This window comes from Lissotriton helveticus, chromosome 1_1, assembly GCF_964261635.1.
Source record: "Lissotriton helveticus chromosome 1_1, aLisHel1.1, whole genome shotgun sequence".
Classification (NCBI taxonomy): Eukaryota; Metazoa; Chordata; class Amphibia; order Caudata; family Salamandridae; genus Lissotriton; species Lissotriton helveticus.
Window position 1 is genome coordinate 1,785,794,630 of NC_136057.1, and position 19,298 is coordinate 1,785,813,927.

A 19,298-nucleotide genomic window follows, 5' to 3' on the forward strand; every position below is an offset into this window, starting at 1 on the left:
ATTGGCAGGGTGGTTTCCCTCCTTTGGGGGTGTGGGCTGGTTCCATGCACGGCGGCGGGGCTTCTACGCTCTGGTGGGCGGAAGGGGGTGTCTATCGTACTATGGCCTCCGTTCTTCCTGTGCACCCTTTAGTCAGGCGGTATGCAGTAGCTGGGCTTCTCGGGAACCCCGTGTGGGGTACGTATATTGGGGGGGGAGGGGGGGTGTCGTCTTCATGCACGGGTGAGAGGCTCAGCCTGGCGCTGTGGGATTCTCCTTGCGGGAGGCGTTTCACTGTTGACCTCGGCGCGGGGGGAGGCCTCCTTACGTGGGCACTACCGGAGGTTCAGCACACCAGGGGGCTCTAGCGGCCTTGTGGTTAACAAAGCGGTGTCTCCCTTCGGGGCGTCTTCAGCACATGGGGCCGGTGCTCCCGAGTGCCCCCTCGTTGCCATTTTCTCTTGGTATCCTCGGTGTTTTTTCCCTTGGACTATTCTCTGTTAGAGTTACTGTCCTGGTTATTCCCCTTGCGGGGGGCGGCGGAGATGCGACTCCCGAGAGGAGTTTGAGCCCCTCTGTTTTTATTCTTACTCACCTCCGTGTTATACGATTACCCGAATTTCTTTGTTCCCCAAGCCCTCTGAAAGAAGCAGGAGTTCCCGGACGATTTTTGTATCGGGAGTGGGGGGGAAAGGCTCTACATGGCTGTGGGGGGTGGGGTAACATAGATGGAATATCTCTGGTCGAAAACAAGAGACGCTGGATCCGAGCAGCTCCCCAGGGGCTCCTGTTCTCTGGGCAGCAGTGCCGTATCCAAGAGGTGGGAGGGGCCACGGCTGTCCAATCCATGCAGGTAATTGTAACCCGATGGATATTGCTGCTGCACGAAACAGATCTGTGTAATCTGTCTCTCAAGCCCGCGAGATCTATGTAACCTAGCGAGGCACCTCTGCTTTCAATGGCATGCATAGTGTGGCAGTAGGGACAGCTCACCCCTGGTATACCTATACGTTAATTGTGCTTACATGGGTCTGTTGTCTAATGTAGCACCCGGAGGCAGTGTTACTCCTCCGTAAGATATTTGTAATCTACTAAATGTTTGCTGTAGAAGACTGGCAGATAAACCCGGATAGCGCACATTTGCTCTCTTATTCCTCGTAGTTCTGTGTAACCTGCGGCTTTTGTAGGCTTGATGGGGCCTGTTTAGCACATGGCATAGCCCTGCTGTCCTATTCTTCTACGATCGCCGTTTCCTCGGTCATGACCCTGGTTAATGGATGGCTATATACAATCTCTGTAAAGTGAGACGCAGCCCTATTTCTATAGGCCTGAAAGATGAGTGTTGCTGGGGTTGTGCATGGGCGTCACCCCCATAATTTGCGGATGCGGGAGGCGCGCTGTTCTCCCTGCAGACGTCCCTCCAGCTAGTGAAGACCAGTGTGTATAGTGGTATGCATGTATAGAGTATTTGTATAGTGCAACCCTGGTCAAAAAGCCTGCGGGGCGCTGTGCTGTTTCACTGGCAAGCAAACGGTCAGGGAATGATAGGCGAGGTAGGTGTTTTTTTTTTTGTTACAGCATTTTGGAGTAGTGTTCGTTAAAGAGGTGTCTCTTGAACATTTTCTTTTATTGGAACAGCATGGATAGAGCGATTCTTTTTCAGATCCTGGGTCCATGGACAGAAAACGGTTTGCTGTCTTTTTTTTCTTTTTAAACATCTTAGTCTTCAATTTGAAGGTGAACTTGTTCCCAAAATAAACGGGGCGCTGGTCATGCTAGCTATGGTAATGTTTTGAAGATGGCGAGGGCTTGGCATTTAGAGCCAATGGCGTTCTTTCAGGATGCGAGGTGGCTTCATTTCACCTTGCCCCAGTGAGACAGTCTACAGTTTAAAGAGGTGCCAGTGTGGAGTCCATGATGGGTGGTTAATGGTGTTACTGCATGCAGATGCGCGAGTACAAGGGGATACATTCCGAAGTCCCTTTCTGGAAGTAGCCGCTTTATTATTTAGTAGAGGGAGTTTAGTAGCAGGCTGTCATTAGCAGTTGGTTTCCAATGTGACTCCAGCTGCTTTGGCATTGAGTGAAAGCTGCTGGAGTTCAAGGCAGCCCAGAGACATGTCAAGCTTTGTGTTGTGTATTATTTCTTGCTTGCAGTTTTTGGCAAAGAACAGACATTTTGGTTTTGGTTGGTCTGAGCTTTAGACTGCTCCTTCACATTCACTTCTGGGTGATTTGCAAACAGTGATGTTGATGCTGTGTGCCTGGAGCAGAGAAAACTGAAGTATAAGTGATATCCTCAGCCTATTGGTAAATCATAAATAATGCTTTTATCGGTCAGTGGAACCCAGTAAGCCTGGAGTAAGTCTTTCTCCTAGCAACATCTGCAGTTGCCCCTAGCTTCATTCTCCTTACAAGGACCTCCTCTAGACTATATTAATTAGAATCTGTTCTCTTATCCCCATCTCCTCAAAACAGGGTTGCTTCTCAGTCTAGCCTTCTAGAGCTCCTTAAAGCATTGTCACACATGAATGTCCCATAGCCTGGTCTACCAGAAAAGCAACACATCCGTGCCTTCCTGCATTGAACCAGCAACGACCGAGCAGACCATGGCGGCTAAGCTGGGTGACTCCTCACTAATGTGTCTGGGTCTTAACCCTTCCTTTATTCGTGTTGCCGGAGCTGAGAGTTTTGGTCTATTTCCCTGGTGTGTTGGTCCCTTTCTTCTTTGTCTCGTTGTCTCTGTTCTGGATCTTAGGGTGTCCTGTATGCAGATAGGCCATCTAGCATGTATATGTGTTTTGCAAATGGTGGGCCCGGCACCACAGCCTGTTCTGAGTCCCTCTGGACTTCTGTGTCAGGGCTAGCCCATTCCTTTATTTAGCAAATGTTTGCAAAAAATCTATATTGCACAGTGGCTTTCACCACTGTGTAGTTCTATGCAAGTCATGGTTTTCATAGGACGGGTTTTGTTTTGCAAATAACTTTGGTATCGTTTGACAAATCTTAACAAAACTTCCCGAAAAGTTCATCCACCTTAGCTCCTCTTGGAAAGTTTTGGTAATCCACCATGTGGGGGGACTGAAGATTTTTTTTTGGGGGGGGGGGGGGTCAAGTTTCCTACCTGAATTTTAAACCGGGTTACAGAGAAAATGACTGAATAGAGCTGCACCAAATTTGACAGATAGGTCAAGCTTTACTCAGAAAGCGTGCTTTGTGATTTGTTGTAAATCTGTTAAGCGATTTTAGAGAAATTGAGGTTTAAAGTAGCAATAATTAACGCAGTGAGACTCATAGCGCCGTAATCCAGTCTGATTGGCCGGACCAAAACCTATGATTGGCTGGCCGCAACATGGACAGAAATGTTGGGAGTGTCATTACAGGATTCTGTCTCAGTCCTAAAATTGAATATATGAGAAACACATATATGGGAGCTTGGAATTTAAAAGAACAAAGCAAATAGGGGGAGTTGGGCGTAGAGCCAGCTACTACAGACCTATCGTAATATGATCTTACTTTGTTAAAAACCATAGAAATTCACACAAAAAAGTAAACGATTATGGTGGAGTTAAGATTTTCCTATATTGGAAAACAAATCTTCGAAAATCATTTAAAACAGGTTAAAGTGGAGCGGGTCTTCTAATAAGAAAAAAACTACTGTTTTAAAACCTAAAAACAATACTAAAATTAACCAGTTATACGTAACGGACCTAAGTATAACTTACACCACTATGATGCACTGTCAATGACCTTGCGTATTACATCACTAATTAATTAACTGTATGGCAGTGCAAGTAATACTGAGGTCCGTTACATACTGCTGTCGAGTTTAAGTTTTTTTGTGAAATCATTTTTCTTTTTACTAATGCTGTAGAACAACAACGAATACGCATTTGCAAATGCTGTAAGTCACAAAGGCGAGGCCTACTGTTTTTGCCAATTGCCTCATTTTTGTACGGTCGTTTTCATGTATGTGGGCGTCCCCAGCTATCATGCACTTTACTCTGCCTTGAATGTTGCCACCTTTTCATTTGAACGAGAGCGTATCTATTATTTTTCGCACATAAATATTATTGTTTTTCCTTTATTTCTGTCCCGGTAAAGTGTTGGGTTGGTTTTTAATAGCCTGATTTAAATTATTCCTATATCACTCATTCGTGATATAGCTAGCTCCCACTTTGCAGCACTAGAAAATTGTTTGGGGAAGGAAGTCACCTTCCGTCCGAGCAATGGAAGATGAAGGTTGTTGACAAAGGTGTTCTGTGGTAAACTTTAAACGGTGTCTTGGATCTGTTCTAGAGCAAGCTCGTTGGTGGGTCTTAGTCTCTTTTCCAGGAGGCTGGTCCGCCCAAGTAGTGTCTTAATATGCAAAGGTCTCCTTTAATATCCATGGCTGTATTGACTTTTACTAAGCTTGCATTGTGTCCTTCGTTGTGATTCTCTCTCCGCAACCCCCCCCCCCCCCCCCCCGCATTTTTCATTCCCTATCTGGCCGTGGTGGCATTGTTTGGCCTCCCTTATCAACTTGACATGTATTTTGGCTGTCAGTGTCGTTCAGTGTTTCATGCACCCAGTCGAATACTCTGAACCCTATGTGCAGTATTTCATTGTATATTTTGAATCCTTTGCTACTTCTGTAGAGGCATTGACGAGCTTTGCTGGCTGGTAGCATGCTGTCGCTGCAGACCTAAGATAGATTGTAGCATTCGTTTTAAGTGTTGCAGTTAATCATGCTACATTATTTGAGTTGCTGTGGTGATCCGTTGCATACGGCTTCTAGTCTAGTGGAAGTTACTTTTATTGCAGACGTACTAGGTACGTTTTAAATTTCACTCCTAATTGTGTCTCTGGTTAGCAGGAGTGGACGGCATACCGTATTCATGGCAGTTGTGATGTTAAACAATACCGATAATTGTATTCTGGGTTGTGCTTGTCAGTAAGCCTGGTGTGAAGTATGGCAAGATGTGCTGGCATGTTGTATCCGGTGATACTTGTGAGCGTCTTTTATTTTTAGTTATAGCTTTCAGGTTTTGTGTCTTAAATGTTTGTGTTGGGAGCAGGACTTCATCCTTGTTTCCAGGTGTACCGTGGTATTCTAATTCTGATGTTTGGTATGTTCTGGTTTCTCTGCATTACACCAGGTCCCCAGATTTTGTTAGGTTCTTTTCTTACTCTTTTTTTTTTATTATTATATACTCTGAGGATCAAGTTGGGAATTTGTTAGCCCGTTGTGTTTGAGTGTTTGGACCCAAAATAAATTCCCACCTACATTTTTCTTTTAAGGTGAAACAATGTATTGTGGGGCTAATCAGTAGCGTAGCGTCCTTATATCTTGAGTTTTCTCACTAAAAATGTTGGGCTTAATCTTTGCTTTGTGCATTATGTACAAATGTTTCAGGGTGGATACCTGGCACCAGGGCTGCAATGGCAGACCCTTCAGAACGCGTGACGTGCTTGCAAATACTCCATGGTATAGTCCTTTGGCATAGTTCAGATGAGATGAGGGCTGTACTTTACATTTTGTTAAGTGGGTCCTCGGGAATTAATGCGGTTCTTTATAGGGCTGGGTGATTGTGTTTTTCACGTCTGAGCGCTCGAGTTTAAACTATTTCTGTGCTTCCTAATTTTGCTTTGACGTGTTCGATTCTAGCACAGGTGTGATAGCTGATTTGTGTGGGGTGGCCCCAGTGGAGCCACACGCCAGCAGGCGTGGAGCGCAGGTCCCATTTCCTCTGACCACCGGAAGAGTTTTATATCCCATGTGGATATCGTTTGTCTTAATTTGAATTGGGGATATTCTTAGTAGCCCCCGTACATATCCCTGTATTGGGCTGCGACTACTGCAATATTGTAATCTGCCCCATGAGAGGATGCTGCTGGCTTGTTTTGCCATTCCTTGTTGACAACATTCTGTAGTGCCTATCCGGGACCGCTATTTGTATTTAATGTTGTGGTGATTGTGTTTTTTATTTTTGCAACCCCCTTACACATCCTTGCAGTGTGCTGTGCGAATTTCACTTGGAGAGAGGGCCTGCTCTTTTGCGGATATCTTGTCAGTGTCAATGTTTCGTTTTGTATATAGCCATGGCGTGTTCTCGCCTTCCTAGTTCCCATCCTCACGGATCAGCCTGCGTCTGTGCGTCGCCTGCTTGTTTGCCCGCAGCTGATGACCCCCAGAGAAGGGGTGCCCAGTTGGGGCGGAGCTCTCGCAAGGCATGAACCATTAATGGAGGGCAGGGGTGGGGGCCGCATTGTCGGAAACTGGCGGATTCGAGCTGATGCTATATTTGGAAGGGAAACCAAGCCAGTGATACCGTGAGGCAGAAGTGGGGGACTCGCGCGTGTCGCGGACCCCGCACAGCCCCCTTCCCACACTGCCCAGTGTAGTACGACGTCCTCCGGTGGAAGACGCGGCGTGCCCGCGCAGTGCACGGTGAACGGGCCGTGCCGTGCGTTCGGGTATGAATGTCGGTGGCCATTTTCGTGTGCACCGTATTTCCCTTTAACACAATAGTCCGAGACGCCCCTCTCCTGATGTTATCTACAATGTTCTCGGGGGTTGGCTCAGTGGGGCAGTCCCAGCCCCGGGCGCAGCCTCGCAGCCTCCCACTTGGCTGTTACTGTGCCGAGCTGGCGAGGTCTGTTTCCTATCAGGGTCTGGGAGGGAGGGAGAATGGGGGCGGGGAGGGAGTCGGTTGAGGACGGGAGAGGGAGGGGCGCCAGCTAAAGGTGACCGATGGCTGAGAACAGTTGTTGAGAGGGGAGGGGGGGGGGGGTGAGTGAAATGGGCGCGCAGATGTTGGTAGCGTCGGAGGTGAGGTGGAGTGTGAGAGGAGGTTTGAGCGACATCACTCCTATGCAAGGTTCCGTGAAGGCGCATCAGGCAAGGCGGCCGGGCGATGCATAGCTGGAGAGGGGAGAGTGACAGCTGCAGGGGAGAGCGAGAGTCGGCATCGGGCGCAATTAATGATTTAATGAGCTTCATCAGCTGTTCAGATATCGAGGGTTTGAGGGAAACAAAAGGCGCAGATGGAGGCTGCTTGTAGACTGGTCTGCGGAGGAGGGCCGTCAGTCAACAGATCTGTGGGATAGGTGACCTGTGGACAAATCTGTAAGGCAGGACTATCTATAGACGAACCTAAACAGGAGAGGTGTGGTTTCTGTGTATTCTTTACAGAGGGGCAGTTTGTAACTTGACCTGTAGAAGAGGACTGTAGGCAGGCGAGTCTGTGAAGCAAAAGTGTCTGCTTGTCAATAGGGGCAGGTGCCTGTAAATTGGTTTGTAGACCGGTCTGTAAGATAAAATGGTCATGTGGGAGAGGATTATGTAGAGGGTCTGTAAGATAAAATGGTCATGTGGGAGAGGATTATGTAGACTGGTACGTCGAGGAGGGTGCTCTTTGGGCGGCTCTCCAGGGAATTGGTGGTCTGTGGACTAGTATGTAGGAGAGAGTGGTCTTTGCACTGGTTTACATCGGATGGTGCTGTGTGAATGGGTCTTTGGTGGAGCACGTCCTGCAATCTCATCTTAAGGCGGGCATTCTAAACGAACCTTCATGCGAGGGTGGTCTGTACAGAAAACCATGTGTCTACACCCCTGTATGGGAGGGCAATCTTGTTTGTGTGTAGAGAGTCCCGTGGTGGTAGGGGCTGTCACTAGGCTAGCTTACAGGGGATCAGTGTCTGTGGAAACTTTCCAAAAGGAGGCAGGCGGGCGGTTGTCTGGTCCAAACGGGGCTGGAGCTGTTTCACCTGTGAGGCAGTTCCTAATGGCTGCTATTTAGGGGTATGTTTGCAGACAGCGAAGGAACCTTCGGAGTGTGGACGGCTGTCTGTAGACACGTCTGTGGGGGATACAAACATGGCCTGCAAAAGGATTTTCCAAAGCGCGCACCTACAACAGAGGCTTTACAAATCTCGACTAGGCACACCTCTATTTGCAAAAACAATTGATGGGCGGAATGTTGCACAATGGCAGAACATTCACCCCCAGTCACAGATCTGGGTTTAATTCATCGTTATTTTGTTCACCAGGCCACCCCAGTTCAGACATGGCCATATGCAAATCAGTCTTGACCCTGTGCCTCATGGGAACAGTTTAGCCCGAACTGCCAAGCCATGTCTTTCCTGGACCGGAACCAAGCATCCAAGGACCGGTTTCAGGCTTTCAGCCATCATCAGCCAGGATAGCTTGATTCCAGTGGCCTGGAGAGCACGGGACTCGCGTCTGAGCATACCCGTCCCACTCAGGGTGACAAATGCAAAAACAACAATTGATGGATGGAATGTTGCACAATGGCAGAACATTCACCCCAGTCACAGATCTGGGTTTAATCCATCGTTATATACACCTCTATTTGTAAACATGTTAACATGCACCTAATCCCTCGTACACACATTTACCCCAGATGCGAGGTAGGGTACAAAATTAACCTAGTATTAATGTATGTGACTCGGCAGTTTGGTTGAATTTAGGAATTCTATAGGGGGTTGGGTTTCGATACCTTGAAATGTGACCTTAAGAAAAGTTAATGATGGCTCGAACGGCAATAATACACACACTTCGCATAGGAGTGTAATAATTTCCTGGCTGTTGTGGGGGTGTAATGTAGCACCACATTTATTTCCACCCCATGCGATCTGCATGCGTCTTATGCAACACATTGACGTGCATCACGGCCATTGTGTTCAATCATTGGCTTCCCGAAAGCCCATTGGTTACTCCATAGCTGCCTCTTAGGCTTCTTATTACATTTCTGCATCTAGCCATGTGAACAACTTAAATCTCTCATTGGTCACGCTGGATAAAGAAATAATTTTATTTCCTGTTCCAGTATTTAGTTTGACACTCCTTCAATAGGCCTCCTCTGAGCCTGTAGATCATTTAAAGATTTTTTGTTGTGGCCACAGCATTCTAGTAGACCCACCTCGCTATGACTCTTCCCGTTCTGTTGAGTGGCCTATCCCTCTATACTAATTCAGCATCAAAATGACTTGAAGCATCTGAGATTGCCTGTTCGATGTGCTCTGGTTCAGTGCTTGGTTGGGACCAGAATAGTTCCTGCGAAATCGTAATATATGTTCAATATTTCCAACTGACCCAAGCAACTGCATGCCAGTGTACCGCCCTCACTGAGTGTGTACTCTGTTGTACATTGGCTACACCCCCGTCACACGCCATCACTAAGGGGTCACAGAAGCGCTACCAACCCCTGGCTTAGGAAGAGAGAACCTCCGAAGAAAACGAGATGTGCCCTGGGCCCGGTTTACCACTCCAAAGCAAACTCGGCTGATGCCACCCAGTATGCTAGCCTTATTTCCAGGCATAGGGCGCTCCATCTGGGACGCATGTTGCCTAAACGGTCACCATGAAGCAGTTTCCTGCCAAACGGTCTTGTGAAGCCGATCCGTGCCCACTGCACCAGCCCGGCATCGTATGTGTTGGAGTAGGCCCAGGCGTCTGCAGTAGGCGCTTAATACCCATGTACAAAATGACTTGGAGCCCAATGGTAGATGGACGTTTAGCTGCGGGGGAGGGTTTGTAGTCTATCATCGGCGCTGAACCCAGCCAGAGGGCCTTGACCCCCAGCCCTCTTAGTACTCGCGTAACATCATGTGTGTTTATTCCGGCCGTGACCTGACAGTCTCTGCTCACCGGCTCCTGGTGACCCCCGCCCCCAGGCCGCCATGCCCACCTCTACCCGCCCTGCTCACAACTCTCCTCCACACTAGGCGCCAAATTCCCAGTTTTTGGCAGTCGTGTCGCTCTCTCGTCTTTGGAGTGAAGTTTTTTGTGGAAGGGGGGGGGTTGGGTTTGTTGGATCGTATTACAGAGATTCCACATCTGGATTCTCTATTAACAGACTCCTTCTCCAAATGTACACTTTGGTATTTTTTTCTCTCGTGTTTTTTCTCAGTGTATAGCCACGACTCTTCCAGAGGTAGAGGGAACGTGTACCGAGTACTTGGCAGCTATTTTTGAGTTTTACAGCTTAAATACAGATAGGCTGCAGGTCCCCTCAGACCTGTGGTGCTCTCCCTGTCAAGTGTACTGCTGCTTTGTCTCTCTATCGATGTCTACTACTTTACTTTTACCTGTTGCTAGATGTTCTGTGGCTTTATCTCTGAGGTATACATCTTAGCTGTTGCACACTGGCAGTTATTATGCAGCTTTCCTATTGCCTCCCTTTTCCTTTCTCCCAAACCGCGACCCCCTCCTTTTCTCATCTGTTTCCTTTACCTCTTTCCAGTTCTCCGTCTCGGCCATTTTCTTTCCTTTTCTCTCACAACCTTTGTTTTGAACGCGAAACCTTTTCCAAAACCTGCCAAATCAAATCAGTCCTCTATGTGGGTGCTCCTCCTCCTACGAAGCCCTACTTTTCTACCCCCTCGCTTCGCCCCCGCCCCGTCAGACATGCCCACCTTATTTCAAGGAGCTCGGAGAACTCCCTAAAAGGAGATTATTGTGCTTGTGCAGGGGACCGAGCACGCTGGCCCCCTCTGCAAAGCACACTGCCTTCCTGCAGAGACTACGGGTGTCCGATACATGTCGCTTTCAAAATGTTCACCCACCGGCAGCCACCAAGATCTCCAGGCCGTTGGCATACGTGTGGCACACCACTTGAACTAGAAATACACGCTGAAGAATGTACTGGTGCAGCACATGGAAACCAGAATAACCTTCATGAAGTTTTACTGTCTGACCACTCTGTCCACCACTGACGCGAGGCTCGTCGTCAACTGCTGATGACATCACTGAGCCCATTGCCCACTTCTAATGGGGTGGACCTGGTAGTGTCAGTGTACAGATGCTTTGTACTGCGACATTTGTCCGGGGGCAGACATTTTTTGGTCTGCAAATGGCCGGGGTTGGGGGCGGTTGTGGCTGAAAGGTGCACTTTAGTGAGGTGGGTGAAATGGACTGCAGTGGGCTGAGTGGGGAGGGAGCGCTGGGAGGCTGTTTTCTCCCCAGCTGTTCCTCCCTGGCCTATTTCGGTTGCAGATGACAGACTGCTCGATATTCTGAGCTCACACACTGGAGTCGGGCCCCTGGGGAGCGCTGCTGATCGAAGAGCCATTAATGTGTGTGGGGGAGGGGTGCGTTCTGCTGACTTAACTTCTTGTAATTTGTGTGTGTGTGTGTTTTCCTGCCGGTAGAGGAGCAGCATTTATGACAGCCAGGGACTCGAGCATTGCTCTTGTGCAGCCCGGGTCAGGGAGAAGTGAAAAGCCTGTGAAACACTGGTCCGCTACTGCCCGGCCGTACTCGTGTACACTTGGGGTGCTACACCAAACCCACAACATGCCGGCATATCTCTCATGCTTTGATCTTAGCACGGCCGGCTCATAGGCCCGTGTACCTAGCTGTAATGGGACGAAGCAAGCACTCGGCCTACACCTAATGTACGTCTTTATGGCACTGAAGTGCTTCGAGGCTGTGGCTACCTTTTATGACACTGGCATTCTTGTTGATGCAGTATTTGTTGTGTTTACAGGTGTGATATTGAGTAGTGGTCAGCATGCTTGGAGTAAACAAATGTTTAGTGATGGATTTTATTGGATAGTGGCAGGCTGGAGCCTGTGATGCATTTCTATGGGTTCCCGTGTGCATGGATGAATGAGTGGAAGACATTTGCTGTTTGCTTCTTGTGCCGGCACGTATGGGTGTCTTTTGGGCATAATTATGTGGCTTTGCTGCCGTTCTATATATGTGAATATAGATCTTTCCGTGTTACTTGAATGGATGTGCCAAACGTATAGCAGCTATGTCTTCGCGCCCAAATGTCCTCTGTTGGCATAGGGCGAGGAGTGAATATAATCTGATTTGGTCATGTTGTTGAGTTGACAAAGGTTGAGAGCTAAATAATGTTTTGGAGCCGTGATTTACAAGCACGTGTGTACTAGGAGCTGCCTGGTGTGTACAGTTGCTAAGGCATTGTACAATTATATGCTCAAGTAGATGTGCTGCTAAAGCACCAAACCCCCAACCTTGGAACTACAATCTGAAACACCTTTACACCCACACATGCAGACCAGGGCCATATTTTGCATCCTGTACTCTAATCCCAACAGTACCTCCTTAGGCTGCATTGTAACACCTGACCTTCTCCTACCATCTTTCCTTCTATGGAAACCACCTCCATTTTTAATCGTAGAAAGTCAAGAGGGCCCTGCCTGTACCAATCGCTTTCTTCCTCATTATAGGCCCCTTTACTGAGCTAGCAATGTGGTAAAAGCCAAAGTTAACACCACTGAAGCCATAGTGTGTACTAGGGAGAGGACCTTACTTGACACAAACTTAATTACCTGAACTTTCAGGAGCAATGACTAAGCAAGGCCTGTGCCTGGAGCCTCCTATAGAAGTGATGCTTTGGGAATACAAAGGGAACTGCAACAGAGGTAGAATAGGTGGAATGTGTGGGTGGTTTCGGGCTACCCTGTGTATGCAGAAATTAAGTTAAACAAATGGTGGACAGAAAACGGAACACATCAAACATTCACCCCCAGTCAGCAGATCTGGGTTAAATCCATTGTTCTTTTGCTCACCATGCCACCCCAGTTTAGATCCATCCATAGGCAAATCAGTTTTGACCCTGCTCCTCATGGAACAGTCCAGACCAAACTGCCAAGCCCGGTTCTCCTTGGACCGGGAAAAAAAGCATCCTCGGACTGGTTTTTGGGATATCACCCCATATCAGCCAGGCTAGCTTGATTCCAGTGGCGCTGTGAGCCCATAACCCACGTCTGGATATACCATGCGCACTTAGGGCGAGAAAGCAAAATACACACAAATGATGGACGGACTGCGGAACAAATCAAACATTCATCCCAGGGTTTGCAGAAATTGGCAGCAAGAATGAGGTGATACGGGAAGCTAACTATAAACTTCTCTAAGCAGCTACCTCCAGGCATTTAGCCCCACAGCATAGAAAGTAAATATCCTTTTAAGGCAAAGCGGCTTGAGTACGTACTTGTGGACGATTTGCTCGGATGTATCAGCTCAGGCTATGACTGCCCAGTAAGAACACCACTTACTTTTCACCCCAATCCCGGCACTGCAGTTGCACACAAAATGTATTACCCTAAGAAAGTGCAAACCGGAAGCGACTGCTTACTGGTACCTCAACCGGACATCCTGGGAACTCGGCCAACTCCAGTCCTGGGGTTTAAGAACAAACCTGCGTACGTTCGACAAACACATTAACTGGAATGCTGAAGAGAAAACAGGAATGGACAGGAGAGGCAGTCACCTCATGACTGATTATCAATCTTGGTTTGTTAAAAAAAAATCCAGCTATAAGCTGTCACAGGAAATGGGCAGAAAGTAGACCCGAGCTGGCATAGAAACTCTGGATTGCCAGCTAACTGTTGCTAGCTAAATGGGCGCAGAGGTCCCTGTAGCCCCTGTGTCATGAGATTTACGGGAAGATGGACTCAGGGAATCTGCCATTACTTGCGGCAGAGGAGCTCTGAAATAAGGAAATAGGAGCAGAACTTGTGATTCAGCTCTCAAGTCTAGGAGCAGCGGAGGTGCAAGAACACACAAACCAGCTTTTGCAATGCAATAGGACTCGCATTTACGCGAGACCTTTTGCATTGGAAACAGGAGTACGGGTTTGCGAAAAGGCACGAACGGGAGTGCAGTTTGGGGGGTATGTGGGGGCCGAGAAGTCACGGACTGCGCGGGGGGGAGTCACGAGAGCAAAATAGTGTTTGAAGTAAAAGGGCCAGTAGCCATGTAAGGATACTAATGACGACACAGCTGTCATGAGGAGGGACTGACAGGTTTTACACCAATCGGAAGGCAGCATTTAGGACTTAAACCAATGAAAAAGATGGGCGAAGCTTCCACGCAATACTGCATGCCTCGCAAAGCGAGCAGCGTGTGCGCGCTGCCGCTATAGGCTCGACCTAAAAACTGCTCTGGTCGATGCACCCATAGTGCTGACCGAGCTTCCCTATACTCAGTAAAGCATGGGGTGTACTGGTGTGTTTTCAGAGATGGAGGTGTGAGTTATGTGGGGATGTCTGAGTCATGTGGGGGAACAAGCATGATGCGTCAACTGCGGACAAGATCTTGATTTGAGAGGTAAGACTGTTACTGCACATGACTGGGGGGGTGCGACTGAGGGTGGAAATTGGATCTGTCACAGTCGAGCATACTTGATAGAAAAGTAGGGAGTCTCGTTCCGTGCTATTAAGACATGGGGTACTCAAGGGTACTTGCTAGGGTGGACGCAAGTGGTAGGGGGCGGTTCGTTTGGCAAAAGGCAAACAGTTGGGCTTTACCAGCACTGTCCATGAAAGCTGTGGTACACAATGAATGATGCGTAGTCCACTTGTAGTATAAGATTCCTCTTTATTGACCGGTAGTAAGGTGGCAGGTTACAGGATAGTTAGATTCAAGTAGAAAACCCCACCAGGAGAGAGCTACCAGCTCCTCAGCCTCAGATGACCAACTGACAATCTCCACATAGGGAGGCACACCAACATTCCATGATGTCATAGGACATTCTCATAAAGTGGTAGAGAGGGAAAATACATAGAACTATTTACCACAAAAGCATTACACCAGCACCTTTTGGGAATGTAGGAGAAAGCCATACGAAGGCATCCGGTTAGCCTTTTTGCCCAGCCCTCGTCCCCTCTGAGGTAGACGGTTATAAAGCCTTATGACTACCCCAGCTACCCTTTTGCCCCTCTCCCCTTGAGGTCACTTTACATCACTTTTTCCGAGTAACGGAAACTTTCTGTTCATGCATTTTTCAGTTAAATTGGCGAGCGCCTGGTGGTGAAGCCTGGAATCGAAAGGTGGGGCGTTTTTTTTCTGTTAGATATTTGTTGCCTATTTAGAACTAATGCGTCTGCTTCTTCACTGGTGCCCCCTGAAATATGAATGAGCTCATTAAATATTGAGCAACCCCTGGATGTCTCTCCAGGGCTGGGTCAGGTGTCTGCCGGCGGAGCGGGTGGGCGGGGAGTGTGTGGCGTAATAGAAAAGATATTTGGGCACCTGACACGCACAGGCTGGTTGCATCCTGGATTTTCTGTATCTTGTTCCTGCCTGGGAATGACCAGGTTTCTGTGAGGTTCATGCCGGAGAGAGGACAAGTTGGCTGAACCATGGACTACCTGTATTTTTACAGGTCCTGTCTGTAAGGCGGTGCTGCTTGGGTCCGGGGTGCCCTGTGGTTTTGGTGGTCAGGCCGGGGATGGACACAGGGAATTCAGGGCTCAATCAATGTGCGCTTTAGGCCTGGGTAGGGTCAGGCAGGTTGGAGCCTGGATTCAGGCCTGAGAGGGACAGGCACGTTGGGCTGTGTGTGGTTCACGCTTAGGATAAACGGTCTGGTTGTGTCCTGTTCCCTGCATGTCTTATTTGTACCTTGGACGGACAGGCCGATCCGCCCTGCATTCCATGCATCTGGTTCATGCCGTGAATGGGTTGATTGGTTGGGTTTAGGATTCCATTCAGATGTGCTTTTCATACCTGGAAGGGAAAGGCTGAATAGTCCTCACATTCCTCTGTATCCGTGGTGCTCTGCAGCAGTGGAGCCTCGCACACAGACTTATCAGAGGCCCTTACTTCTCCCTTCTGCCAGTTCTGCCTGCTCGGTGATCTCGATTTGTAAAGCATTGGAGGGTGCGGTGTTTACACAAGGTGGGAGCATGCAGGTGTGCCGCAAGTTGCTTTAAGTTGGCATAGCTAGAAAGACGGCCATTACCATAGCCTACTTTGTCTTCAGAGCAAAGTTTACCACATGCAACCCCTTTCGAACACCTACCTTTGCTACTGGCATATATGCTTGACTTGCGCTCCTGTAGTGAGAACATCGCCATTCACGATCGAATGCATTTTCTCGCTTTACTGGTCCCACTCGTTGATTTCGATTGGGTCTGAAAGCATTTAGCCTCTGCGCCGCACCTAGTTGGATTGTTAAACTTGAGTCTGTTTGTCAAATGTATCAGCATTGACCCGTGAATGAACTGCATTTAGAAATTCATTCTTCGCTCAGTCAGTATTCTGTGAAGTTCATGCAGCTTAGTTGAAGTGTGACATTTCCCGAAGATTCCTTCGTTTGCCTTCGCTGTACAGCTTTGCAGGATCCGGGGGTTCTTTTAGTTCAAGTTGGACATTCCTAGGAAGAGGGTTTTGCAATAATCCAGCTTGTGCCCACTGTGGCTCCATCAATAGCTGCCCAGTGCTTCTACGCCACCTGTAAATCAAGTGTGTTCATTTGACAATTTTAGGCCTTTTTCATTTGACGAGCCAACGCCTTTCTCGTCAAAAGTCTCCTCAATGATCTTCATCTTGAGTTATCCCTGTCACCCAATTTGAATTTAACGTTGTTGCTTGCAAAACTATCATTAAGAACTGTGTTTTTCTCTATTTCATCTTAAATAGTTTATAGTTTGGATCCCTTTTTGTTCAGGGGTTTCTTTAGGCGTCAGGAAATCTTACCCTCTGCTGGTCACGGTCCTTGGTGGTGAGGCTGCTGGCGTCATCTGGAGCGGCGAGGTGAGTTCTTGGGTGCTGGATTCTTGGTCACAGTCGCTGGGGGGGACGTCCTTGTGGTCTTTGTCCACTTTAGCTCGGGCCGGGCTCGGCGGGTGCAGAGTGGGCAGGATCCATGGTTTCAGGCCGGGATCTTGGGTTGTAGATGTTTGAGCGGAGCCACTGCTCGTGGAAGTCCCAGTCTTTAGTTGAGCAGGGCAGTCGGGTCCTCCGGGGTTTTTGAGGTTGCTGACCACTGGAGACGCCGAGGTTTAGCATGAGCAGGTTCGAGGGTCAACAGGCTGGTAGGGCTGGGGCCAAGTCAGTTGGTGTCGTCGTCCTTGTTAGCTGCACGGCTGGTCTTCTTTCTTTCTGTAGTTTCGAGATCTGGATCTGAGGAAGGAAAGTTCAGGGTGCCCCTAAAAAATGTAGGGGTGTTACAGGTAGGTAAAGGTCTGGAACCTATGGGTCCCTTCTCTGCGGTGGGTACACCCCCTATTCTGTCACTCTCCTGTGGGAGGGGGGCAGGAGCCTGTCCCTTGGTGGCTGGTTCCGCCCATCCTCAAGATGGCGGGGACTCAAGGTTGTGCTTCACCTTGCCTCCCCACTCTAGGGGTAGAGTTGGCAGAGGTGGGCACACCTCTCTTCCTCACTGGGGGGGGGGGGTAGAACCAGGGGGGACAAGTTGCGGAGTACAGCAAGTGGTCTGGAGAGGCTCACAAAGGTGGTATGCCTTTGAAGCTTCTCCTTCGTGAACCGTCCCCATCCTGGGGGAGGAGGCTTGGCACCTTGTCCCAGGATGTGCATTGTTTCAGGCCCCCAAGAACAGCAAGCTCTCGACCCAGGGGTCCAGAAACATGTCTGGGGGTGGCAGCCTCGGCAGCCACTCAGCCAGGTCACTGGGAGTTGGGGGAGTATCTCTAAGATGCGCTCTTGTGCATTTTACATTAAATCCCACACTGGCATCAGTGTGGGTTTAATTTGCTGAGAAGTTTGATACCAAACTTCTCAGTCTTTAGTGTAGCCATTAGGGTGCGGTGGAGTTCGTAATGCAACCTCCCAGCACCATATACTCTTAATGGCAGTACTGCACTTACAGTGCCCAGGAATGGACCTGGGTACTGTATTGGTAAAGGGCTCATGCACCTGTACCCTCACCACTGGCATAGGGCACCCAGCTAGAGGGGTTGACTGTATGCCAGGGCAGTGTTTTGTGGGCATGGCACACAGGAATGTGTGCCATGTCGACTTTGTTTGGTTATGCACCAAGACCCGCAGCCTGCCAAGGCAGTGTGTGTGTTAGGGCTTCTAAGGGTAGCAATCAATCAAGCCATTTGTAAAGCGCACAACTTACCCGTGAGGGTCTCTAGGCGCTAAGGGGCGGGGAAAGCTGCTACTGTTCGAAAAGCCACGTCTTGAGTCTCAGTAGGTCTTGGGTCTGCCGTAGGGGGATGGGGAGGGTGTTCCATGTCTTGGTGGCAAGGTGGGAGAATAATCTGCTGCCCGTGGTCACTCTTCGGGTGCGGGGGACAGTGGTGAGGGCGTGGTCGGCAAAGCGGAGCTGGCGGGTTGGGGTGTAGAAGCTGAGTCGGCTGTTGAGGTACACTGGTCCGGTGTTGTGGAGTGCCTTGTGTGCTTGGGCGAGGAGCTTGAAGGTTATCCACTTGTTGACGGGGAGCCAGTGCAGGCCTCTTAAGTTGGGTGTGATGTGGCTGCGTCGAGGGATTTCGAGGAGCAGGTGCGTGGAGGCGTTATGGATGAGTTGGAGCAGTTTAGGGAGTTTGGCCGAGGCTCCTGCGTATAGGGCGTTTCTGTAGTCATGTGTGCTGCTGACGAGGGCATGGGTGACCAACCTTCTCATTTCGGTGGGGATCCACTTGTAGATCTTGGGGAGCATGCGGAGGGTGTTGAAGCAGGAGGGCGATACGGTCACCTGCTTCGTCATGGAGACGGAGTCGAGGATGACCCCTAGGTTACGTGCGTGGTCAGTGGTGTTTGGAGCTGTTCCTAGTGCGGTGTGCCACCAGGCGTCGTCCCAGGCCGAGGGGGTGGATCCGAGGATGAGGACCTCCGTCTTGTCCGAGTTCAGCTTCAGTCGGCTGTTTCTCATCCAGTCGGCGACGGCCTTCATTCCTTCGTGGAGGCTGGTTTTGGCAGTGTGGGGGTCCTTGGTGAGGGAGAGGATCAGCTGGGTGTCATCGGCGTAAGATGATGTTGAGGTTGTGTAGTCTGGCGATGTGGGCGAGCGGTGCCATGTAGATGTTGAACAGCGTTGCGCTGAGGGATGAGCCCTGGGGTATGCCGCAGATGATCTCTGTGGCTTTGGAGCTGAAGGGGGGGAGGCTGATTCTCTGTGTTCTGCCAGAGAGTAAGTAGGTGGTCTTCTCTTGGATCCTGGCGTTGTGGAGGCGTGTTCGTAGTGTGCTGTGGCAGACCGCGTTGAAGGCGGCTGACAGGTGTAGGAGGATGAGGGCCGTGGTTTCTCCATTGGCCAGTAGGGCCCTGATGTCGGTGGCGGCGATGAGGGCAGGTGGTTGCTGCGGAACTGGACGGGTCCAGGATGCTGTTCACCTCGAGGAAGCTGGTCAGTTGTTTGTTGACGGACTTCTCGATGACCTTTGCCGGGAACGGAAGCAGGGAGATGGGTCGGAAGTTCTTGAGGTCCTTGGGGGCCTCCTTGGGTTTCTTGAGTAAGGCGTTGATCTCGGCGTGCTTCCAGCTCTCCGAGAAGGTTGCTGTCTCGAAGGAGATGTTGATGGCTTTCCGGAGATGAGGTGCGATGGTGGTGCTGGCTTTGTTGAAGCTGTGGTGTGGGCATGGGTCTG

General features: G+C 49.5%; 1 protein-coding gene across 12 annotated transcripts in view; it reads left to right on the top strand.

Moving 5' to 3' along the window:
• Nucleotides 1-19,298, top strand: part of RBFOX2 (RNA binding fox-1 homolog 2) — a 686,272-nt gene that overhangs the window by 369,314 nt on the left and 297,660 nt on the right. The window contains exon 1 of one of the 12 annotated variants that reach the window (XM_078640454.1): nt 811-832. The exons of 9 other annotated variants lie outside the window; for them this stretch is intronic. In XM_078640454.1, coding sequence (XP_078496580.1) covers nt 827-832 — 6 coding nt within the window. In that variant the 5' untranslated portion in view covers nt 811-826. Of the gene's footprint in view, nt 1-810; nt 833-6,752; nt 6,862-19,298 lie in introns of those variants that run through there. 2 more of the 12 variants (XM_078640450.1, XM_078640437.1) reach the window with 2 other exon arrangements.